At 38.9% G+C, this 24,670-nt stretch overlaps 5 protein-coding genes across 5 annotated transcripts; 3 read left to right on the forward strand and 2 right to left on the reverse strand.

Moving 5' to 3' along the window:
- Positions 1–4,066: 4,066 nt before the first annotated feature.
- Positions 4,067–5,553, forward strand: LOC133837886 (O-glucosyltransferase rumi). The gene is made up of 2 exons (XM_062268800.1): positions 4,067–4,297; positions 4,363–5,553. The coding sequence occupies exons 1-2, from the start codon at positions 4,159–4,161 to the stop codon at positions 5,454–5,456; spliced, it is 1,233 nt and encodes a 410-aa protein (XP_062124784.1). The 5' UTR covers positions 4,067–4,158; the 3' UTR covers positions 5,457–5,553.
- A 246-nt stretch (positions 5,554–5,799) lies between these two features.
- LOC133837887 (uncharacterized) lies at positions 5,800–6,889 on the reverse strand. Its single transcript, XM_062268801.1, has 4 exons — positions 6,752–6,889; positions 6,484–6,670; positions 6,302–6,424; positions 5,800–6,242 (listed from the first exon to the last, which is right to left on the reverse strand). Exons 1-4 carry the CDS (start codon positions 6,803–6,805, stop codon positions 5,800–5,802), a joined length of 807 nt encoding a protein of 268 aa, XP_062124785.1. The 5' UTR covers positions 6,806–6,889.
- A 462-nt stretch (positions 6,890–7,351) lies between these two features.
- LOC133836608 (uncharacterized) lies at positions 7,352–8,607 on the reverse strand. Its single transcript, XM_062267191.1, has 4 exons — positions 8,451–8,607; positions 8,183–8,369; positions 8,001–8,123; positions 7,352–7,941 (listed from the first exon to the last, which is right to left on the reverse strand). Exons 1-4 carry the CDS (start codon positions 8,502–8,504, stop codon positions 7,499–7,501), a joined length of 807 nt encoding a protein of 268 aa, XP_062123175.1. The 5' UTR covers positions 8,505–8,607; the 3' UTR covers positions 7,352–7,498.
- A 2-nt stretch (positions 8,608–8,609) lies between these two features.
- On the forward strand, positions 8,610–9,643 carry LOC133836609 (vesicle transport protein SEC20). The gene is made up of 2 exons (XM_062267192.1): positions 8,610–8,830; positions 8,903–9,643. Exons 1-2 carry the CDS (start codon positions 8,750–8,752, stop codon positions 9,509–9,511), a joined length of 690 nt encoding a protein of 229 aa, XP_062123176.1. The 5' UTR covers positions 8,610–8,749; the 3' UTR covers positions 9,512–9,643.
- A 546-nt stretch (positions 9,644–10,189) lies between these two features.
- LOC133836606 (THO complex subunit 3) lies at positions 10,190–11,446 on the forward strand. The gene is made up of 3 exons (XM_062267190.1): positions 10,190–10,371; positions 10,426–10,960; positions 11,016–11,446. Exons 1-3 carry the CDS (start codon positions 10,282–10,284, stop codon positions 11,354–11,356), a joined length of 966 nt encoding a protein of 321 aa, XP_062123174.1. The 5' UTR covers positions 10,190–10,281; the 3' UTR covers positions 11,357–11,446.
- The last annotated feature ends 13,224 nt before the right edge of the window (positions 11,447–24,670 follow it).

Below are 24,670 nucleotides of genomic sequence, written 5' to 3' on the forward strand. Positions count from 1 at the left end.
AGGAATATGAGACAGGAAACCGCAAATGAATAAAAACCACAAAAATATGATAAGTCTACAACTGCTTTCTTTTCTGAAAATATAATAAGATCTTACATATTCAATCTTCGAGAAGTCGATCTAAACTAAAATTGCATCAGAAAACTTTAACAGGTTGTGATAATTGTCAAGGAAATTGCAAGCATCGCTGAACCCACAAAAAACAGCTGGTTCGACAAGGGCAGACGGGGGCTGGGGGTAGAAAGAGAAGCAAGAGAGTGCCAAAGAGAGCGCACACTTGCATATATGTACATATATAAAAAAAAGTGCTGAGAAAAATCGATTTTTCAAAACAAACTCAACTCACTCAGAAGTAAGCTTCAAGCTTGCCCTTAAATCTTATTTTAAGCTACAAACAGTTTTTCTGATTATCAGTAGCAGCTGCAACTTACGGTGAAAATATGCATATAGCGAACATAAATAAATTCCTTTATGGATAACTGTTGTTTGTAATACACTTGGCCTTTGTTATATTTATACACGCATTTCGCATTTCAATCGATGCAAGGCAACACACACGAGTTAATAGAACTATGCGATAAGCGTTGTATTATACATTTGTATTTATATAATTTGTTGAACACAAAGAGAATGAAGTTGAAATACTTTCAAGTAAATCTATTTGCCACACGAATTTCTTTGGTATTTGCCTTAGATTACATTTATCTTGAACTGCACTACGCACTGGAAATGAGATTCAAGTCGAATGGGAGAGCACAAAACGTTAGATTACAGCACTGGGGGTTGCACGAGAGCGAGAGACGTGCGACTTAGACAGTGTGTGGGAGAGAGAGCGAGTGCACGAGAGTGGTGAATTTTGGCAGAGCGCGCTATTATACTTATTGATTTATCAGTAGCACTGCAAACAAATCATCATTGTTGAAATTATTTTTATATATTTATCAAACAGACATAAACACACTTTAACAATGCTTTAAAAATATGTCTTTACTGTGCGACTTTGTTACTGACTTTTCTTGCAATTAATCTAAAAGAACAAAAAGCCAACAATGACGAGTCAGCGAGCGAATGAACAACGAATCAAAGAACGAACGAACCCAACGAACGGGCGACGCGAGCGACCGTCGATGTGTGGTGCTGCTTTGTAACTCATCGAGGGGCTCGCTCTCGCTCCACGTTCCACGTTCCTTCCCAACTGCGACGTCGACGTCGCAGTCGACAGTGACGTTGCCTCTCTCACTCAACTGCTTCCAGTCACATAAGTTGACCAACATAAAAGCATAAGCGCCGCCACAAATAATGCGAGAGAGAATGAGAGACGGCTAGCTCTAGTAGTGGAAATGCAGCACAACTAGAGCAGAGAAAAGAGACGAGTTATAGTACTGTGATGACACACCGCCTGACTATCTGATAAGCGGCTACAAAACGTGCAGCAATCAGAAAAGATCGCGAGAGAGCAAGAGCAGCACGTTCTACTCTTACTACACATTACTTAACTATTTAGAATTGGTAAATAACTTATACATATGTATATATGAAGAGAGAGAAAGATAGTTAATAAATCTAACATGCAATAGGCTCTGGAATGCAATTAAAATAATTACTTCTTATTATTATTGGCATTCCAAAGCAATTGTCGCTCACATCATTCCGATGAAACGTGCTCAAATTATTGTAATAACGAACAACTCTAAATTATTTTAATAACTAATCTCTTTAATTCAAAAAACCGAATCTGATCAGCTGCAAGGCAGCCCCAAACAAACTCTGCTTTCCAAAGCGCAGCCGCAGTAGAGAAAGTTGTTGAATTAGGTGGGAGTTAAGGGTAGCTCAACATATTAATACAGAATACATAAAAACATGAATATATAAGCATTTACATGTGTTGCATTAGTCAGGCAGGTAAAATCCACAGAAATTGTGGCATTGTGGCAGCCCTGATGAATCATTTGGTTAGGTTAGGCACGCCATCAAATTTCACTTCCATGAGGGGTAAAATGAGGGGGAGGCGGACAGGCGGGTGGCAGGAGTTTGACTCACTTCCTGTTCGCCGCAGGAATATTCGCCAGACTGCATGACTGCGAATAGGGAACAAGAGGGACCAAAATAAATTGTTACTAGGGATACTGGAGCCTAACCTCTAAAGTTGTTTTCCCCCGAAATGTAAACATTCTTGTTGTTTGGAAATTTACTATGTAGAATAAGTAGAAAACTCTTAAAAAGACATTAAATGAACATATACTTTGACCTCTCCCTAAATATTTTGACTACACGTATTGCACTCAACATCTGTTGTTACGTTTGAATGGGCAACAACTCACTTAACTAAAGTATATACTTATATGTATATGTATAGGAAGTTACTCATCAACTTCGTAGGGATCGTCGCCATATGATTTTATACTTCATGAGCTGTAATAATTATTTATTATTGTCGTCAACAAATTGTGTTTACCTAACAATTAAAATGATCTTAATTTTTTTGTAATTGAATGGTCAACGGTATCCAATAAAGTTTGTATTAATCAGCGAAGCTCTCTGTTTATAAATTCGTCAGAAATGTTCATTTTTTGTGTACACTTTTCGCACTAGGCAATTATCGTTAATTAGTCAGAGGTGCGTGTGAGTGACTGACTAGAAGAAGAAGAAACGTCATAGGTCACGGTTGTCAAATTAAATAGCAGGCAAAGGCAATAATTTAATGTATTTCACAGAAACACATGAGTAGAGATAGTAATGAGAGAAATGAAAGCCAGATGCAAAATGAGCTAAAGATAACGATATATTTTGAAAGGGAAAAAGCGAATTGAAAGAGTACAAATGGAAATAAGATAAACAGAGATGTGATAAAAACAAAAGCGCTTGGGAAACCAACACTGAAAATTGAGCAGAAGAGAGGGAGAGAGACGCCAAACGCTAACGAAACAAAGCGGAACGGAAGCTGAGCTCAAAAGCAAAGCAAATGCGAGAGCGAGTTAAATTAAATCACAGCGGCAGCAGCAACAACAAATCAACTTAATGACGGACAACTGTTCGTATAGTTTTATTTATCAGGCGATCACAGTGAGGAAGAGAGAGACAGCTGCAGAGAAGATGCAGCGACGGCGACCAATATGAAAGTTCAAATGTTTGTATCAATAAAAAAAAGTTTACAAGCACTAAAAAAATTAAAAATGTATCGAAAAGCTTTTGGCTCAATCAATTAACACTCCAGTCACACACACACAAACAAATACAAATGGAAACCTCTACTCTCGCACAAACACACATACAGACTTGAAAATGTGCACCTACAGGTTGATGGAATTTACCTCTTTTGCATTTGAATCGCATTGGGCAATTATCTCAACAAACATCTGGTATGGTGCGCTGCGCCAACGCCTTGCCTTTGCCTCCCACTTTGTTGCAAAAAGTGCCACTCCTCTCCGCTTCTTGCAGTTTTCCAATGGGGCGCGCGCACACACACAACTTTCGTTGCCAAAATTACGTTTTTTTGTTTTTCTTATTTTCTCTCCTTCTTTGCTTGCTGTGCACCTCCTCCCGCTGTTCGATAATTTACTTTTGAGTATATACAAACATCCGTAATATGTATTTGCAAGCGTTTGTATGTGTTTGCAGTTATGTCAACTTTGGTTGCTTTTTAATCTTCGATTCGCTGCTTCAGTTTTTTTGTTGTTGCAAAATTCGTGTATAAATTATGGACAATGGGGAATGAGTGTACACCCGCGTTTAATTCATTTGACGTGCTTTCGATTTGCACATTGTGCCACACGTTTAATTAAGCGATTTGCAAATGATTGGAATATTCGTTCAATTGTGTTTTTTCGTCCGCAATTTGGCGTATAAAATTAAAATTAAAATATACGGAAACTTTCGACGTCGTGTTGGTTGGTTTCTTACAATTTAATCGTGGCCAGTGTGTACACACTTTGCCTGCGTTGAAAGGTAACTCTATGCAATAACTGCTACCAAATTAGGGTGACCAGATGTGTCCAATACCACAGATATATCGGCTGTTCCAGCAACAGCGGCTGCACTGTGGCGCACGATGTGCAAAGAAGCGCAACAGTTGAGTGCCAGAGAACGCTTGTCGGTTTGTTGACACGCAGTTATCGATATTTTTTGCTGCAAGCGGCAGGTTTTTTGTTTATTCGAAGAATGCGCCGAAATGTTTTATTATTCATACTTGCATTAACCCTAAGTCAAGCGAATATTTGCTTAACTGAAGAGCAATGTAGCACGTCATCACATGCGACTTGCACGGGAACCGAGGGCAGCGACCCAACTCTATTGGAAAGTATGTATCGCTCCCACTATAGGGACGTAAACAAATTATAATAAGAGCACATTTTCCTTTTTTAGGTGACGTTAAGATATCACGTCGCATAGAGCAGGCATTGGCCAACTATGCGGCATGTAGCAGCGATGCCACGGACGCCAACTGCACTTGCCATATTGGAGTACTCAAACGTGATCTGGCGCCCTACAAATCAACAGGTTTCACTCGACAAATGCTTAAGGATGCAGCAAAATATGGCACTCGCTATAAGATCTATGAAAAGCAACTTTATCGCGACGCTAGCTGCATGTTTCCCACCCGTTGCCAGGGCATTGAGCACTTCCTGCTGTCGCTGCTCCCTCAGCTGCCCAACATGGACCTGGTGATCAACACACGTGACTATCCACAGCTGCATAAGAGCTGGACTCGCGAAGGTCCTGTGCTCTCCTTCTCGAAAACCAGCGAATATCGCGATATTATGTATCCTGCGTGGACGTTTTGGGCGGGTGGTCCTGCCACCAAATTACATCCCACTGGGATTGGGCGCTGGGACTTGATGCGTGAGAAGCTGGAGCGGCATGCTGCAAAAATAACTTGGCAAGAGAAGCGGCAAGTCGGTTTCTTTCGCGGTTCTCGCACTTCCGACGAACGTGATACATTGATTTTGCTGTCACGGCGAAAGCCAGAGCTTGTTGAGGCGCAATACACAAAAAACCAGGCCTGGAAGTCACCCAAGGACACGTTGGATGCGCCACCCGCAGATGAAGTGTCCTTTGAGGATCACTGCAAATACAAATACTTGTTCAATTTTCGAGGCGTCGCCGCCAGCTTTCGCCTAAAGCATCTGTTCATGTGCCAATCGCTTGTCTTTCATGTGGGTGACGAGTGGCAGGAGTTTTTCTATGATCAATTAAAGCCCTGGGTGCATTACGTACCGCTGCCAAGTTATCCTAGCCAACAGCAGTACGAAGAATTACTGAGCTATTTTAAAAGGCACGATGATGTGGCCCAGCAAATTGCTCAGCGTGGACACGATTTCATCGTGCAGCATCTGCGCATGGAAGATGTCGAATGTTATTGGCGGAAGATGCTCAAACGGTACAAGAAGCTGCTAAAATACGAGGTGCAGCCAGATGATGAACTGATTCGCATTGGGGGTCGCAAGGACGAACTTTAGATGCAAATTAATCTCAAACTATGTAAGCATTCCATTGCAATTTCCATTAATTTCATTGTCACTTCAATAAGTATTAAAAATGCCTTATTTTATGCAATTTAAACTGCATTTGGAATGAGGGAAACATCAGTGTTGAATTTGTCATACAGTTCAATTTTTTTCAACGCTCTCTTTCGAACAAGTAAAACAACGAATTATGAAAATTTAAAAACTATATTTATCGAAGTACATGTCCATACAACGATCAGCGATTTGGTAATCTCTTTAATGCTTAGGTCTTATGTTAACGGTCAATTGAACTTTAATTCTGGTGCAAAAAATATTTAATTACCATGTAATTTATTTATAAATAAACACGTGTTAGTTGCCGTATACCTATTTTTTTTCTACACAATGGACATTTTTGTGTCGAACGCACAGCTCCTTGAATACACTCCTTACAAAATACGTGCCCGCAGCGGGTTGTGCACGGCTCCCGCTGCCGCACTGACTCAAAGCAAACCGGACATTTGTATAAATCCTCCGAAACGGATGTGTTTGCATTATCCCTTGCCGTGTTACATGACCGTTTTGGTGGCGATTCGGTCAAATCAATCGACTCTGCGTCATCAACTTGCACAATTGGCGGACGAGCGCCACGTCGATTGACACGCACTGGCGGCTCATAAGAATCAACCAGATTTATGAAACCCTCGACACGACGCGGGGCTTCAGGAGTGCAGAGATCGATGACCGAATTGCTTATAGGAAATCGGCCAATCACAACACTAGGTGCGACATCAAAGCCTGACAAACAAATATATAGAATTAAAATGATTCCAACAGCAAATGAATGATGAACTCACTGAAATCAGCGCGATTGGGAATTACTTGCCGGCTGACAACTCTGGGCGTCGATGAGTCTCCGCTCGATCCCCCCAAGCCAATGTCATTCAAGTTCCGCTCGGCAGTGGCAATCAAATTGTTTACTAAAATAATACCATTAGTAAAAAGAATAGAAATTGTTTTATTGCTTTTGGTTGCTCACTGTTGGCTAGTTTATCACGAGTCTCCTGCAAACTGAGCTGCAGTTGCAATGAAGATGATATATCATTTCGTGAGATGTTGAATATGTTCGATTCGTTATGGACGTCGGAACTCTCACTATTGTTGCTACTGTCACTGTGTGTGCTCGACATAATTCCCATTTCTGAGGACTCGTTGTTTGTGCCGACCTGAAAATAGAGAAATGTTTGAATTAATATCGCAATTCTGACACAAGTCAACTTATAGTATTTATCGCATGGCCAACTTACTCGATAGGAGGCAGATGTGTCCCAAGGGTTACTTGTGTTGGTAAAACTGAACATTAGTTTAAAAAATACATATATTGAAGTATCAAACAAATATTGGCATTTAATGCGCGTCGCGAACAAAATGGACTCTTGAATTAACTATTGACAAACAGCAAAGGATTAAGCTGCAAATGGCAGGCGAAATGAATAATGTTGAAAGCTCATAAGACCGCTGACCATGTTGCGACTTCCAGTGCAGCAAGCAAAAAAAAGAACAAAAAACCAAATTGCCAGTAGAAGTACTACCAATTATACTACTTATAAAAAAAAGATAACCGAGAAAAACAAAACACAGTCCGGAAGTTCTTCGCTCTGCACACTTCCCCCACATTAACACACACACACTCACAAAAACACCCGCAAGCGCAAATGAACTGTCTTATTATTTAATTATTTAAAATTAAACTGGATACAACTTTTGCACTAGATGCTTCTAGAATGGTGCACTACAGTGGGGCCAGCACACAAACCTTCCTTCATTTTTAATTGAAATTTTCAATTCATTTGGATTGAGGGAAACATCAATGTTGAATTTGTCTTTCGAACAAGAAAAACAACGAATTATGATAATTTAAAAACTATATTTATCGCAGTACATGTCCATGCAAGGATCAGCGACTTGGTGATCTATTTAATGCTTAAGTCTTATGTAAACGGTCAATGGAACTTTGATTCAGGTGCACAAAATAAATCACATGGTAATTAAACTTATAAGTAAATGCGTAGTAACTGACGGATAGATATTTTTTTATTACATAGTGGACATTTTCGTGTCGAACGCACAGCTGCTTCGATGCAATCCTTGCAGAAAATGTGGCCACAGCGGGTTGTGCACGGCTCCCGCTGCCGCACTGAGTCCAAACAAACGGGACATTTGTATAAATCCGCCGAAACGGATGTGTTTGTATCGTCCTTTGCCGTGCTACGTGAACGTTTCGGTGGCGATGGTGTCAAGTCGATTAGCTCTGCATCATCAGCTGGGACAAATGAGCGACGAGCGCCACGTCGATTGACGCGCACCGGCGGCTCATAAGAATCCTCAAGATTTATGAAACCCTCTACACGACGCGGCGCTTCAGGAGTGCAGAGATCGATGACCGAATTGCTTATAGGAAATCGGCCAATCACAACATTAGGAACGACATCAAAGCCTGACAAACAAATATATAGAATTAAAATGATTTCAACAGCAAATGAATGATGAACTCACTGAAATCAGCTCGATTGGGAATTACTTGCCGGCTGACAACTCTGGGCGTCGATGAGTCTCCGCTCGATCCCCCCAAGCCAATGTCATTCAAGTTCCGCTCGGCAGTGGCAATAAAATTGTTAACTAAAATAATACCATTAGTAAAAAGAATAGAAATTGTTTTGTTGTTTTTGATTGCTCACTGTTGGCAAGTTCATCACGAGTCTCCTGCAAACTGAGCTGCAGTTGCAATGAAGATGATGAATCATTTCCTGAGATGTTGAATATGTTCGATTCGTTATGGACGTCGGAACGCTCACTATTGTTGCTACTGTCACTGTGTGTGCTCGACATAATTCCCATTTCTGAGGACTCGTTGTTTGTGCCGACCTGAAAATAGAGTAATGTTTGAATTAATATCGAAATTCTGACACAATTAAACTTATAGTATTTATCGCATGGCAAGTTTACACGATAGGAGGTAGACGTGTCCCAAGGGTTACTTGTGTTGGCAAAACTGAACATTAGTTTAAAAAGAATGTAATGAAGTATCAAACAAATATTGGCATTTAACGCGCGTCGCGAACAAAATGGACTCTTGAATTAACTATTGACAAACAGCTGTTTGCCTATCGAAACGGAGAGCAGTGTTGTATTTTGTTATCATTATAATTGGCAATATCGATATATCCCACGTCACATCAAAACAAGAAATCGTGCCCACAAGAAAATAAATAAGAACAATAGAAGAAAAACAATCGTTAATAGACATGGACAAGGATAAATTTACCCTGCAAACCATACGGCAAGACTTGATTGATAACAATCTGCAGGCCAAGGCGATTATACAGGTGAGTTCTGCAGCTTTTACCAATAAATGCGGCGAATATGCAAATCATCGCCGATTTGTTTTATTGCCACAGGATATACTCAATAGTAGGTCGTCTATCGCTGAGCTGGAGGAGCTCAATGAGGCGGGACGAGCCAAACTATCGGCGATACGCAAGAATATCGAACGATTAGATGATTGGGCACGCGATATGGCGGACCCGGCATTGGCCAATGAGGTGGATACGCACCGCGATCAATTCTCGAAAACACTTCAGGCATTTCGCAAGGCTAACGTCTCCACAATGCTGGAGATTGAGAAGGCCAATCGCGAGGAGCTCATGGCCATAACGGGAGAGAGTGATTTAAGGCATCGCAACACTTCGGCGGGGGGTGCGCGACACAATCGCGGAAGTCGTGTGTCACAGGAGAACGATGTGACGGAGAAAATGTTGGCCATATCGCGACATCTGTCCGAGACGACACAAAAGAGCGCTGTCACCTTGGAGACCCTCGTCGCCTCCTCCCAGAACGTGGAAGCCACGCAGGATGAGTTGCACAACACAGCGGGCAGCATTACGCAGTCGGGCAAATTGTTGAAGAAATACGGCAGACGCGAGTGTACGGACAAGATGCTGTTGTTCTTTGCTTTCTCGCTGTTCCTCGCCTGTGTATTCTACATTGTGCAGAAGCGTTTGTTTTAGATCTGTGGTATCTCTATATTTGTTAATTTAAATAGTCGTTAGGCTTCTAATCGTGTGTCTCTGTAATATTGTGTAAAACGCTTGGCTACTTTAAGAATTATAAATTATATAGGCGCAATTTATTTAATGTTATCGAAACTTTTTGATATAAAATACAAGAATGTTTGTTAGTAAGGACATCTTGGCACATTGCCCGGATTTGTGAAACCATTTGTGTTGACGATGCGGCAAATATCTTTATAAGAACGCTGCTGCTCCTGTGGACGACGAGGTCTAGAATGTTCATACTGTTGTGGATCCTGATAGTAGTATCCTCCATTACTTGGGCCAAAGAGTTGACCAAATAGTGTCCTGCCGCTGACAACACAGATCATCAGCAGACTGAGAATTAAGCAGACCAATTGTATTTGCATAATGAAACGAAGTGAAATACGTAAATTCAATGATCTTAAATTGCCGTTTGTGCCCTACTTATGAGATTTTTATTTCCGCAAACCTTGTGAGCGGTGTGAAAGTGTCATGGACACACAACTGATAACAGTCATTTGAAATAAATATAAAAATGCGCGCACATTTCTCGTTTACTTTGCAGCACTGCAATGCCGGCTTATGTTTGGATTTCTTTGCGCAATTGACAACACTGCTGCCCACTGTAATGCCGGCAAGTAACAGCTGATATTAAACGCTTGCCAACACTGCCACAATTTGTTTGGTTCTGCTTGTGTGAAAATTGCGGCATACGTTAAATAAATCAACAAATTGTAAAAACAATGCACCGCACCGAGCAAACTTTCGAGGACCTCAAGTCATATTTCCGTTCGCACAGCAAAATACGCGAACAGCGACCACATGTGTCTAAGGTAATCCAAAGTGTGGCTATGTTTTACAACTCTTCACTCACAGTCAACTTTTAGGTGCATTCAGTTTGCTGGAACGCCAATGGCTGCAATTTGGCATCGGGCTCATTTGACAAAACAGTTGCTGTGTACACACTAGAGCGCGATCGTTTCGTCAAGAGCAATGTGTATAGGGGTCACACTGCTTCCGTGGATCAATTGTGCTGGCACAAAACGAATCCGGATCAATTTGCCACAGCGAGTGGCGATAAAACTGTGCGCATTTGGGACATTCGAGTGGGAAAATGTGTTTCGGTTACGAATACCAAAGGCGAGAATATAAATATTGCATGGTCATCGGATGGCAAAACTATTGCAGTAGGCAACAAGGAGGATCTAATTACATTCATTGATACGCGCACCAATAAAATCCGGGTTGAGGAACCGTTTAGCTTTGAGGTTAACGAGATCTCGTGGAACAACACCAATGATTTGTTCTTTCTGACCAATGGCATGGGTTGCATGCACATTCTTAACTACCCGAGTCTGGAGCATCAGATTACGCTTAAGGCGCATCCAGCTAACTGTATCTGCATCGAATTCGGACCTACAGGTAAGTTTGATTTGTTTTCTTTCGCATATGAGCTAAATTTTGTTAATTTGCACAGGTAAATATTTTGCCACTGGCTCGGCGGATGCTCAAGTCTCACTCTGGGATGCCAATGAGCTGGCCTGCTTGCGCATGATCAGCCGTCTGGAATGGCCCGTGCGCACCATATCTTTCAGCCATGATGAGCGTCTGATAGCCTCGGCCAGCGAGGATCTGGTCATTGATATTGCTTACACGGAGACGGGCGAAAGGGTTACCGATATCCATGTGGATGCATCCACATTTACGGTAGCGTGGCACCCCAAGCAATATCTACTGGCCTATGCCTGTGACGAGAAGGATGTGGGCGACAGGCGTCGGGATATGGGCAACGTTAAGATATTTGGGTTTCCAGAGTAAGACTTATTATCAAGACAGCACACTTTTGTAGCTAAATAACGTACCATAGATTTTAAATAAACATTTTTATATGTATATGTCACGATAATAGTTAAATTTTAATTTCACTATCGTTTTTTATGATTTAGCGAATTAAATCGGTTATCGATATGTCTAGTAGACAATTGCTGAAAAGCCAGTGTTGATAAATTGATAACTAAACCAAACAATTGGCGCTTTAATCAAAACGAGTGGTTATAGTGAAACTAATTTAGTTGTCTTAAACACTACTTACAACTAGTTAACTAGTGCTTTTAGGGAAATTAATTTAGTTGCACTAAATAACAACTTGCAACTAGTAACCTAGATAATTGGTGGAATATTTAGAAAATTAACTGCATAATTCTGGCACATCAATAACAAGCATATATCCCACTAAATTTAAACTCTCATTAATTAGAAGCAACATTGAAACGCACTTACAAAAATTTACAACAAAACTTATATGCTGCTGCCTGCAGTCTGTAAAATTCCCAGGGTTATAGTTCAGTTGGTCTGTTGAGAGTTTTCCCCATTTAGCTGAGCTGCCAAATACATGTAGAGCAGACGGCTTTCAGATGTTAAAGGGTAAAGGATTAAGCTGCATAAAGGCAGGCGAAATGAATAATGTTGAAAGCTCATAAGACCGCTGACCATACTGCGACTTCCAGTGCAGCAAGCAAAAATGGTCAAGAAAAAGAAAAAGCGCACAAAATGCCAAATTGCCAGTAGGCGTATTACCAATTATACTACTTATAAAAAAAAAGAACCGAGAAAAACCAAAAACCAAAGACCATTAATAATACAATTGTGCTTCGCCGGGAGTGCATTCTATTGAACGAATGGTGTGTTAATGATGGCCATAAATAATGCGGAAGAAAGCCCAAAGGAATTCGCTGGGAAAATATGTGTCGGTCTGGCAAATGAGTCAAGCAATCGAGTCGAGTCCTTCCCGAGTGCGACTGCGAGTGCGAGTGCATTTATATTTCTGTGTCTGGCTGACGAAGTCATTTTGCAGTTGCATTCGACACACAAACACAGTCCGGACTCCGGAAGTTCTTCGCTTTTCACATTTTCCCATTTCCCCCACATTCACACACACACACTTACAAAAACACCCGCAACTCGTTGTTGCAATGAAGCAGCGCAAATGAACTGTCTCATTAATTATGCACCTTTATTTTCATCTCTCACTGGTAATTATTTAAAATTAAACTGGATACAACTTTTGCGCTAGATGCTTCTAGAATGGTGCACTAAATAATTAGAAGCAGCGACCTTGTGGAGAGTACAGTGGGGCTTGCACACAAACCTACCTACAAAAAAGTCATAATAAGTTTTAATTGAAATTTTCAATTCAAATTGCAAGTTAATTATTCTATAGTTATGCATTCCCATTTTGGTTGGCTGTCTATATAGATCCAAAGGCAAAAACATTTTCAGCCAAACAAGCAAACAGCAAGCAAAACCACAGCAACCACTGGACAGCGGCAGCACACCGCAACAGCAACCACAACAGAGGCAGCGACCGCTATAAAGAGGATTCTAGAGTCTGGGCTTGTAATTAAAAAGCATTGCATATGACTAGACACAAGATTACAAAAACTTAAAAAGATTCAAACTGAATGCTCTTTCAATCCAAATCAAAACTTAAAAGTCTCCCATTCAGTTGAAAGCTGAATAGAACTAACAACAATCTTCTTTTTTTGGATCACATAAAATATATTGATTTTTTAAGTTTAACAACTTTTAATGAAAATGCAAAAATGGTTAAGTGTTTAATGCAACATTTAGTACAAAGTTTGCGAAATATTTTAAAGTTGGAAACTCATCTCAGAGTATTTTCTGGTCGAGTGGTGCTCCACTTTAGCGCTGGCTCTTTCATCTTTCCGGTTCCTCTTTATGCTTTTTAATTAATAAGCCACTAAAAAAAGGTCATCACAAGTGGGAAAGTGCGTTCGACTTGTGAATACCGGCTATAAATTTTGTTTTAAACAATAAACTAAAATCAGATAATCTTTCATAATCACAATTCTTCATAATTTAAAATTCCAAGTCCAGAATAAATTTTAATTTATTTGTTCATTAAATGCAATAGAATAATAAACTTGAAAACTTTTAAAGGAAAAAGTTTAGAAAATAAAAATGATTATTGCAAAAAGCGGATTCTGCATTCGGGTATTAGCTGCTTTGGGTGATAATATGGCATATTTTGTTCTCTTTGGTATGTTTTGAATATAATAGTATATAGCCAATATACCTTGCGGTATATTTTTGTATTTTGTTCTTACTTGTTTTTGTATATTTTTTTACTTTATTATTTTCAGTTTTTTAACATGTGGTGTAGTTAAATTTTAACACACACTGATTTGCCATTATATTTCTTCGTTCTACTCGATAAAGATTCTGAGATATATGCTTTTATGCAGACGGCCAGACAGATGAATAAATATTCTTTATCGCCTCTGCTGTTGGCACATAAATTTGATGTCTTCCCCTGTCTGCTACATGAAATTGTCACTGAGATATGATACCCTCTAAGTCTATGCGCTACGGGTATAAAAACTTATTGCTTGACTTAAAGTGAGAAAGAAAATGGCAGCAAACAGTTTAAAGTTGCAATCGCGATACACTTTAATTCATTGCCGGTTTCCTTAATTGGAATGCATTTTGTAAATCTTTAGAGGATATTATGCGCACGACTTGCGTTGGGGGAAAAAATGAAAAGTGCACAAATCACTCAAGTTGTATTTTTAGAGTGTCCTTTTTGGGGTATCAAGGACATTTCGATTAATGTTTCTAGAGCAATCGACAGGCGACAGCAAACGTCACTCGGCCCAACGCTGATGGTAACGACAACAGACACATTGCCACATCCACACACCCATTCTTGCAGAAGGAGCTTTTTTTTGGTTTGTTGCACTTTGCAATGTATAGATTGGAAATGAATGAAGTGTGAAACAACTGATGGTGTTGCAAGACATCCTGTACGCTTCTTCGTTTAGCAGAAGGATGGAAGGAAGGAGGCATGAAAACAGTTTGATTCTATAAAGTGTGTTAAATTGAATATAGATTGGCTGCATTTAATATGTATATAATTTATTTTCAGATCTTTTTTTGAGTTATACTTTTTATTTGTCCTTAATCTATTTCTGTAATTCTTTATTTTATTTGAAAATTAGTCACTTTTGTAATTTAAAATTAGGGGATACAAACTTATAAGCTTTATTTTAAATTTGAATTTAAAATTGAAGAATTTCACTGGATTGCAGTTTTAATAAAATATTTGTTAAATACGTTTAAAAAAGAATATAAAAAATAAATTTATTTTTGTATTTATTTGGCAATTGTGCCCAAGTGTAAAACTAGATTTGTTAATCATAAAACATTATAATAAATTTCTTAAATACTTCTTAAAATTGTATAATTATTTTGTTTTTACAATAGTTTAATCTTTTTAAATAGAAAAATAAAATTTCCTTTCTTTTTTAACTCTTCGTTTAAAGTTTTGCAATTGTCAAAGATTACTTCATTATTTTGTTGCTCATCCTTACACCCCTTCAGTTGTCATTAAACTACAGGGTATACAGACTTGTGGCAGCCGCGACGTCAGGCAGCGCTTCTAGTTGTCTAAGCGAATTAATTTTTGGCTAAGACGGCGTCGGCGGCGACGTCCTCCATGGCCGCGCGTTGGTCATGAGATGGCCATGGCCAATTCGTCAGTGGGCTAGGGGTTTTTATGGGGCACCTTCAATCCACTTTGTAAGCCATTCTACGGCAATAAAGGCTCAAGTGAGTGCCTCTAATATAAAATTGAATTTAAATAAATGGAGTCTCGAGTCGAGTCGAGTCGGCCGTAAAAGCCAAAAGCACGACCCGCTGCCACACGTTTCGAATCTGATTTGATTTGTTTTCCAGGCATTGCCTCTCCTTCTCTCCCTCTCTTTTTCTGCATGTATACCCCTCTCCTTCACACACACACACTCACTCTCTCCCTCTCACTTTGAGTTAAGCGTACGCCCAGCACTTAGGCAGAATTTAATATGCAACAATCTTTGGCAGACGCCAAAAAAAAAGAAAGAAAGAAATGTGTAGGGAAGACGCATAATCAACAATCAGCAGCCAAGAGGCGGGGAAAGTAGAGGAGCATCAGCAGCAAAGTGAAGTGAAGTCGAAGTCGAAGTTGAAGCATCGACGAGACGAAGACGAAGATGTCGAAGTATTGTAATAAATCGCTGGCTAAAAATGTGGCACGAAATAGCTTTAATTTATTCATGCCACGCGCGCGTGTTGCAAGCCAATGTCTTGGCGTTTTACAACATGATAGCGGAAGAGGAGGGGTTAGGGGTTAACGTGTGTGGGTGGCATTGATTAAAAATGCAAAAGACTGCACTGCGCCGATCTGTCTGCACTTAAGTATGCAACTGTGTTTTTTTTCCTTTTTTTGTTTTGTGTCCATTGTCGTTGTTGTCTATGTAGGAGCTGCCGCTCGACAGCATGTGGCAAGCAGACTCGTGCCACATTATGCAAATGTGGATGCCACCAGTTGGCTGGCTGGCTGGCTGGCTGTTTGTTGATCTGAAAGGCTTTGAGTGAAGCCGCTGCTTCGGCTAATTGGATGACAGCTAATTAAGGCAGACAGTCGACAAATTGGCAGCTTGTCTAGGTAACCATTTGGGATAGATTTGAGCAATTAGGCTTGGATACTCGACCGTGTGTGCGTGTGTGTGCGGGTGTGTGTTGTCTGTGTAATAATATTGTAAGCTCATCTAATGGCGGCAGCTTTTTTAATGTTCTTTATGGCCAAGTGTTGCCGCCAGCTGTTGCTTGTAATTTTCCAGTTGTGTTTATAATATCGCGCTACACAAGCGTTGACAACACTGCTTGCGAGAGTCTATTCAAAATAAATTACACTTCAGGTAGATTCCCCAAGTCGCAGCTTGTGCCCCAGAAAAAAATGTTGTGTGTGTGACATGAATTTCAATTGTTATCTTTAATGTGCTACCCTGTAATGTGCCTCAAGCAGTGGGGTGTCTTCAACCTACCCTATTGTAATTATATACGGAGAAATTCTGTAGATTTTCTAGGAAATTGCGTGCTCATAAAACATAAAACACCGGACAGCCCGGAGAGGCAGACTAAGATTGAGAATGAAAATCGGCTCAGCCAGTGAAGCATTTGCATAAAACCAAATTTATTATTATGAAAATGTCTGGCACCGTGGGCAAAAAGTGTTCGCAAAATGCAAAGCTGCATTCGCTAAATATATATTTTAAATTTATTGCTTATAAGCTTGGCAAATAGTTTTCGTTATTTTTTTCACTTTGTAATAAATAAAAATACTTTCATTGAATGCAAGTACCAAGAATATTCAGCTTACTTGCACAACTTTCGAGGGAGTGTAAGAGAAAGATAAAAAGGAAGAGTGAAAGAGAGCGTCTGTGTTTGTGTGTGTCTGTGTGTGTGTGTGTGTGTGTGTGTGAGTGCCTTGTGGCTGTTAGCATTTTAAGTGTACAACGTGTTGTTGAGACTCAACACACACACACCAACACATGAGCTTATACAGCCACTTACGCGTATGTCTTTGTATATATTTGTGTGTGGGTGAGTGTTTGTGTGTATGTATGTATGTGTTGAAATTGACTCACTTCAGTGGCAACATCTTGCGACTGGAATCTGTTGGCAAATGTACATTGAGAAAAGCAAGAGTAGAGAGAGAGAGAAGCAAGGAGCAAGCTAAGAAATATTGCATGTTTATTTATACACACAACATTCCATTTTTCATATTCTCTGCAATTTCACAGTCAAGAATTTATCTTAATTATAAATGAATTCAACTTTATTTTCGATCTGTAATTTATTAAATCAAGTGATTTTCGCTCTACAAACTGTAATGTGTTTTGTAGTCTTAAATTTCGCATATTCTCTGCAATTTCGTAGCCAAGAATTTGGTTGAACAATGAATTAATTTCACTTAATTTTTGCTCTCAAAACTCTGTTGGAAAATTATTAGCTTAGTTGGCTGATATTAGCTTGTATGCAAAACATTTATAAGTTGTTCATTTTTTTGTAATTGTGTACTTGACTTTTACGCCTTTTAAATTATGTTTAATTAAAACTGAAATTCATTTTACATATACATAAAGCGCTTCGATTTTCTTCTTTAATTTCTCATTTAGAAATTTTGCTCACTTTTAATTAACATTTTGTACTATCACTGTATTATCACTGTATAAATTATTCTCAATTACATTTATGATATAATATACTTTACTATGTTTTGCCAGTGAAATCTTTGCTAAATTACTTTCAGGAATGCCAATCTAATATTCAAATTTCTATTACCAAAATATGTACATGCATATTTGTTAAGCAATAAATTCAACCCACCAGATTGCTGCCTGTCGAAATATGAGAATAAAACGTAAACTTGAACAATGGGGATTTCATAATAATAATTGCAATTATGTTGCAACCACGCTTTTATAATATCTAGTGGAATTATTTAAACAAAAAAAGTTTTCCATTATTCGCAGCGTTAAATTTGTTATTTCTATTACATCAACGTGTCAGGGAAATTGCTTTTTGTGAAGTTTAGCACGAGTTGATTGCAATTTGTTTGTTTTGCAAAAGTTTACAGCAAAGTTTTTCGTTTCGTATGCTGAAATTTTTCGATTAACTGTACATGAGTGTAAACTGTCGAAGGGAGGAGAAGGAGAAACTGCTCTGGAGGAAACTCATTTTGTGGGTGTCAACGGATTAAATTAAGCGTAGCATACTTTTTGGGGCCAAATCGCGACTCTGACAGCTAACGAGGGTCATCAAGAAGTTAACGTTCATCACACGTGACGGCAGACACCGGAAAGTAAGTCGAATAAAAAAACGAAGAGAAGAAAAGCTCTTAAAGTATATTAAAGACATTTGCCTCCGGTATCTATATCCTAAGTATCTTCGATATCAGCGAATGATGTTCGAACATCACACACGCAAAAAGAAAAAAAAAGAAGAAAAAACTCTTTCTCTCACTTTGCCAGCTAAGTTATGTAATGTCAATCGGCTTCTTAAGGCGTTTCCATAAAAATGTAAGTCGTGTTATCCTGTTTTCGGCATGTGTGTGGGTGTTGTTAGTATCTGTGTGCGTGTGTGGGTGAGCTGATGTTATCGCACACATCTCGTCTGATTATCGTGTGACAATGTGCGCACAAAATAAAATCAGCATTTTCGCTTTTCCTTCCAAGTCAAGTGTTTGCCCCGCCTCAGCATCTGTATTTCTCTATGTGTGTGTGTGTCTGTCTGTCTGTCAGTAGTTGTAACTGTACAAGTGTGTGTGTGCTGTAATAGCCTGCAGCAAAACACAAGTTTTGTTTTCAACTGTTTAACACGCATACGAGTACAGCACGCCTTTGGCTCGCAATGAAGCCTGGGCTGTGTGTTCACGGTGTCATTTCGACAGCCTCGTCATGCCACATGCCACACGCCACTCGCAGCACTTTAGTTTGGTCGAGCCTTTAAAGAGATCCTTAACTACAAGTTGATGCCATCTGCATGGAAATTACCCAAATGTTGTTTTTGCTTTTGCGCCTGGATTTGTAATTGGATAAGCAAGAGCAACTACGACTAAGTCGTGAATGAGGTGCGGCAACACACACTTAAATTTAATGCCATCTTACAGTCATATATAAATCCATTATTCTCATGCCACAAAACAACCAACCAAACAACTGGATGTTAGATGCTGGATGCTGGCTGCTGCTGGATCCAGCATACGATTGCTTGCAACATTTCGTGCCCAAATCCAATTTCGCTTATTTATGTGCTGGGTTAATTCAAATACAAAGATAAGGCACAACACGGCGTCGCTACAATAGATAGATACGCGCACTTCAACACGTTCCGCTCCGCGTCGCACCAACGCACACTTTCCACTTTCCACTTTCCTCCATTCCCCACATTCTACTCCCCTGTTGCGCTTCCCTTGGCACCTGTATAAAAAAGTTTTCTATTTACAGCCCATCAAGTGGGCTTCATTTTCGTGTGTCTTTTATACCCGCTACCCATTGTTAAAGTATGAAAAGGGAAGTTTAAAATATTGTAAATACTGTCGATAGCCGGTAGCAGTTGGTTGTTGTTTTTGAAATTATTTAAGATTTGTATTTTATTATGTTTAAATGGAGCTGTGTTATGCATTTCTGCTGTCTATGCAGCTGAGCAAGCAGTGCATTATAATGTGCGTTTACAATGCACTGCTTTTATTTTCCCGCATTCAGGCAAGCAGTATTTCCGCTTCGTTCACTTGATTTTTAGGGTATCTGTTGCAGCATCACTCGCAGGCTCTCGTTTGTTTTGTTTTTCTCGCTTAAGCGTGCTGCTTTCCCTCATGCCCTGCATCTCTGCTCCACACTTTCTGCTTTCTCCGTCTTTTCAAGTATGTGCATCTACTCACTCGTAGGCGTGTGAACCTTTGTCTATTTATTTCTTATTTGTTTGCTGGTTTTGTCACTTTTGGAGCATTTTATGCGCTTTTTACAGCACGTATCCTTTTTCGCAAGTCGACTTACCGCCCATGTCCTTTTATTGCATTAACAAAAGGTAAGTTGAGCACGTGCAAATCGAGTCTAGAGCATTCAATGCATCGTGTATGAAAGACATCGTTTGGTCCTGTCTGTTATAGTGCGATGGATTTCTTGTACCCTTTTCTTTTTGTGTGCTGGCAAAGGACCTGCGCAACTTCTGTTTAATTCACACTTCAATTACCAGCTTCCACTTCGACCAGCTGTTGGCCAAGCGCCCCGGGCCCAAGCCTGACCCCAGGTCCGAGAGGCTTATGGCAGACAATACATTATGAGCACGTACAAAAATGTATGGGGATTGGGATTAGAGAGCAAGAGGGAACAGGACGAAATGGATTGTCCGAATTGGAGCTCATTCTTAGCTTTAGCTTTTGCCGGCGCACAAAAAATTGTGTAGAAATTTATTTAGCTGCGCTTCCAAAAGTGTCCTTGTGGGATTTACACATTTGCTCCGGATTTGACAGTTTGCACTTCATTTAGTCCTGCGTCCAGCGTTCTGCAAGTTATTCGCACACACTCATAAATACCCCAACATACAACATACACAGAAATTGGCCATTGCTTCGTTGTTGCTTTTTGCTTTCTTGCTTTCTTGTTTTTTTTTTTTGTTTTCTTTGAATGCCCCGTAAGGCATGGGGAATACTCCGCCTTCGTTCTAGGCCGAAGTTCTGATAAAATGTTCAAGCTGACCACGAGTTCAATTCATTTGCCAGTGCTTTTGGGGCACTGGCCATCGTCCACATCCTCCACATCGCCCGCAGCTCTGACCCCGACCCTGAGTCTGTTTTCATGCGAATTTATTGGTTTTCCTAACATCTAAGTGGATCAGCTTTCAGAATGTAATACGCCGCAGATATACGGCTCTTAAAATTGCTTTTCTTTTTTGGCCTTTGTTAACCGAAAAATATTGTGAGAATGTCTCGAACAAATCTGCTCGACACACAAATACTTCGTACTTATTTTTGTACAAAACTGTAAATTTCTTTTGAGGTATGAATTATTTTAGAATTTTTAAATTTATTTTAAGGTATAAATTATCTGTACTTGCTATATTTATTGAATTTTCTTCGTAGTTAATTAATTTGATTATAACTAAATCCAATTGTTTTTTATGTCTGCACATTTTTTGTCAATTTGACGTCAAGTCTCGTAATCTTAATCTGCAATCTTAGAAACTCCTCTCTTCAAACATTTCAAAGCTCTTTGATCGATGACTTTGCCGCCAAGTTGCGAAGTGTCACAGCAGGCAATGTCAGTTACATTTTAAAACAACTAATTGCATTTTAATTTCCATTATCGTCCAGCCGCGACAATGTCAACAATTATAGAAGCTTCAAAGTTTTGCGCAAAGTTTTTCTTTTAATTAAAATTTCACACGTTCATTGAACAGCGCTAATGAGCTAAAGACTCGTACTCGACCTTTAAATGAGAGCAAATAATTCAATTTGTTGCTTTGACAAACTTGATGACAAGGTCTGCAGCGGAGGCAACAAAAAGTGTCTCAGATGAGTCTAAACATAGATATTTAATTCAACAGTTAATGAGCCTCAAGTATTTATTAATTTATCCATTATTTGTTCTAGTTTTGCTACATATTAATTCATCAAAACTGACGCGTCAAATTACCTGAGCAGGGCAAAGTTAAATGAGTTTTGTTTTGATGCTTTGAGGGGCTTAACAAATTAAATTACTATTCCGAAATCCAAGTAATTAGGTATTCTTCTAGCCTAATACAGAGAATTCAGAGGCGGAATTAAAGTATGCACAGTGATGATTCAATTTGTAAGCATAATGAACAAATTAGGAAAGATTTATGCACAGTCAGCCAGAATGGAAAACAGGCTCGAAATTTTCCATTTGGCTATTTTGAATTTTCGACACTTTTATCTATGACATAAATATTTATGCGAATTTGTGATTTATGGCTGCAATAGGCAGAAAACACGTCGTTGTACCAAGCGATGCTCACCTTCAAAGCCATTAAGCACCATCAGCATGCACGATTTATTTGCCCACATAACGTGGCCTTTAAAGGCCATGCGGAATAAACAAGAACGTTTAAGAATAGTGCGGCAATAAAATAGAAATATTTACATAGTATCTGTGCTTGCAAACATTTAAAAGACAGTTCGATAGATGTGCTTATAATCCAAATGGTTATAGGAAATTCGAGATGGTTCATGCTAGAAAAGAGAAGCCACAACGACAAAACAGATACATTTGGTGGTAGTAGAGACTTGAGTGTCCTTCCCCCCCAGTCCAGTTTAAGTATCCGTAGAGTTTGACAGTTCGTGAAATCAAAGTTGGTGTCCCGCAACTGTAATAGGTTTTTATTGCCGCTGGCGGCGCAACCCACATGGATGGACGAAGGCGAAGACGAAGACGAAGACGAACCAATGACTTCCCAGCTTTCTTTTGTGCGCCCCTCCACGAAACTTTTGCTGGAAATGCTTTTAATCTAACAACAAAGTTGCGAGTTGCCAGTTGCCAGTTGCCAGTTGAGAGCTGAAAGCTGTGAAACCCGAGAAATAAGAGACGGGAAACTGACAACTGGGAGCCGAGAACTTGGGAGTGCTTAGCCAACTAGCAGTTAAAATTTGTGAAATGTTTTTTGCCCTTTTTTTTGCGGCACAAAAATTTAAGTTGTCCTTGACATGCTTCGTCAGGAAAACGGAAAAAGGATGTCTACTCTTTTATGCATGTTGTTTGTATTGTGTGTTTTGTAAAATGTACATTTCAAACGAAATCCAATTTCACATTTTGTTGTGTTTCTTTTAACAATGTAAAAACAACTATGCAGTTTCCATCCAACTTTTTTTTATATTTTTTTTTAGGGAAACTGGAGTTCTTTTGCCAAAGTATAAGTAGTGTGTAAAGTATTCACTTAGTATTCATATTGCTTCAAAGGTTTTGCGCTGCTGCTTGAATAAATCTTCTTGAGCTTTCAGTTTCAGTTTTACATTTCGCTTCATTTTCCGCTTAAGGTATTAAAGTCGAAAAATGTATTTACAAATTCTTGGCCCAAGCTGAATTAATTAAATGCCTGTCTTTATTGCTTGGTTTTCATTATTCTTTCTTTCTGTGTGTGTGTGTGTGTTTTTACTTTTTTTAATTTCAATAAAAATTAATTAGCGTAGCGAGTGGCCTTAATTATAACACCAGCCCCCCTAAAAAGTGTAGCTCCCAAAAAAATCAATAAAGCAGTTAAGCCTTCTCAGAGGACCCGAAAAAATTCCAAACTGCCAACTGCCAAGAGCCAAGGGTGATAAAACGCGTTCAAAACATTAAATGACAGATTGTCGGATTTAAAGTGCTTTGGGATTAGCCAAATGGGTCTAAGAACTTTGGATTTGTAAGTCCCTGATGTTTAGCCAACACAAATATAAGCTCCTGCACTTAAAGAGAACTTTCTTTAAAAAGTTCAGTTTTGGATTTGTATTTCGAAACAAGGAAGTAATAAATTTTTTGTTTATCTTTCCCTGATCCTATTGACGGGTTTTCTGTTCGAATTGCAAATTAACTTGACAAGTCTTTGAATAGAAGGTACAACTTTTCTTTATGGTCTAATTAAAAATTGGAAATAAACAAAATCTATTAAGTAAATCCCTTAAGGAAAATAAGAGTCAAAATGAATAATTTTTGAAGGCAGCTTTGTTGTTTGATTAATAAATTTACGAAAAAAAGCAAAAATAAATTTATCAAATGTATTAATGAAATGCCATATGAAAAAGGCATAAGATACATTTTTTTGTACACAAAACCTTTCTTAATTGCCTACATTAAAATTTTAAAATGGACATAAAATAAATATTTTTGTATAAGCCAAATTAGTCGTAAACACTATTTACTAAATTTAGGTTAACAAAAGTGAAAAAGTATAAACAACGAATGTAAGTAAATTGTATTAATTAAAGTAAAAGGCCAACAAATAATTAAATGTTTGATTAATATAATTTAATGAAAATGCAAAAAACAGTAAAACAATTTCTTTTCATTGTCTAATTAAAAATGTGAAGTAAACAAAATAAATTAAGAAAAAAAGGCACACAATAAATTTTTTTAAGAGCAGTTTTAGTCTTGTCAACTGTTTGGTAAATTTAATTTAATAAAAATGCATTAATTATTACGATTTTGGTCTGCAAATTCCGCAAAACGATTAAAATGCAAAAAGTGGCATTAATAAATTATTTATGTGGGACACGAAGAGGCTTTCAAAGCATCGATTTGCATGTTAAACTCATGCAAATATTTAAATTCTTGACAGCAAATGGGTATGGAAACCCCACTCGCCTTCCTCCTCTCTCTCTCTCTCTCTCTCAGTTTGTGTATATGAGGGGACTTTTGAAGTTATAATTAATGCGCCGATAGGCTACCATTAAGGCATAGATCGTAAAGTGAACTGGGATAAGGACAGAGGCACGCTGGAGAAATGACATTGGACATTGTGTTGGGTTGGGGTGGAATTTGATGGCTGGGATGGAACATCAAATAGATTTGGCATTCATAAAAAAATGTGCATGACAATGGCTGGTAGGCTCTGAAAGCAATGGAAATCTCAGAGGCTCAATCAGTTTATCGATTTAAATGCTGCTGTCATAAAACGCAAAATGTGAAATTCGCCAAAGAAAATGGAGAGTTAGGGAACATTGTTACTCCTTTCTCCTCCTATGTTTTTTGGCTACCCTTTCGACGTTTTTGTCTGCTCCGTGAACCTCTCGCCATGGCC

This window comes from Drosophila sulfurigaster, chromosome 2R, assembly GCF_023558435.1.
Source record: "Drosophila sulfurigaster albostrigata strain 15112-1811.04 chromosome 2R, ASM2355843v2, whole genome shotgun sequence".
NCBI classification, from domain to species: domain Eukaryota; kingdom Metazoa; phylum Arthropoda; class Insecta; order Diptera; family Drosophilidae; genus Drosophila; species Drosophila sulfurigaster.

Coding starts and splice junctions, on each gene's coding strand:
- LOC133837886 (XM_062268800.1), top strand. CDS start 4,159: ATGCGCCGAAATGTTTTATTATTCATACTTGCATTAACCCTAAGTCAA. Junction 4,298..4,362: donor CGACCCAACTCTATTGGAAA/GTATGTATCGCT, acceptor TTCCTTTTTTAG/GTGACGTTAAGATATCACGT.
- LOC133836609 (XM_062267192.1), top strand. CDS start 8,750: ATGGACAAGGATAAATTTACCCTGCAAACCATACGGCAAGACTTGATT. Junction 8,831..8,902: donor AGGCCAAGGCGATTATACAG/GTGAGTTCTGCA, acceptor TTATTGCCACAG/GATATACTCAATAGTAGGTC.
- LOC133836608 (XM_062267191.1), bottom strand. CDS start 8,504: ATGTTCAGTTTTGCCAACACAAGTAACCCTTGGGACACGTCTACCTCC. Junction 8,370..8,450: donor ACACGTCTACCTCCTATCGT/GTAAACTTGCCA, acceptor CTCTATTTTCAG/GTCGGCACAAACAACGAGTC. Junction 8,124..8,182: donor TCGTGATGAACTTGCCAACA/GTGAGCAATCAA, acceptor GTATTATTTTAG/TTAACAATTTTATTGCCACT.
- LOC133836606 (XM_062267190.1), top strand. CDS start 10,282: ATGCACCGCACCGAGCAAACTTTCGAGGACCTCAAGTCATATTTCCGT. Junction 10,372..10,425: donor AGCGACCACATGTGTCTAAG/GTAATCCAAAGT, acceptor GTCAACTTTTAG/GTGCATTCAGTTTGCTGGAA. Junction 10,961..11,015: donor CATCGAATTCGGACCTACAG/GTAAGTTTGATT, acceptor TAATTTGCACAG/GTAAATATTTTGCCACTGGC.
- LOC133837887 (XM_062268801.1), bottom strand. CDS start 6,805: ATGTTCAGTTTTACCAACACAAGTAACCCTTGGGACACATCTGCCTCC. Junction 6,425..6,483: donor TCGTGATAAACTAGCCAACA/GTGAGCAACCAA, acceptor GTATTATTTTAG/TAAACAATTTGATTGCCACT. Junction 6,243..6,301: donor TCCCAATCGCGCTGATTTCA/GTGAGTTCATCA, acceptor TTTGTTTGTCAG/GCTTTGATGTCGCACCTAGT.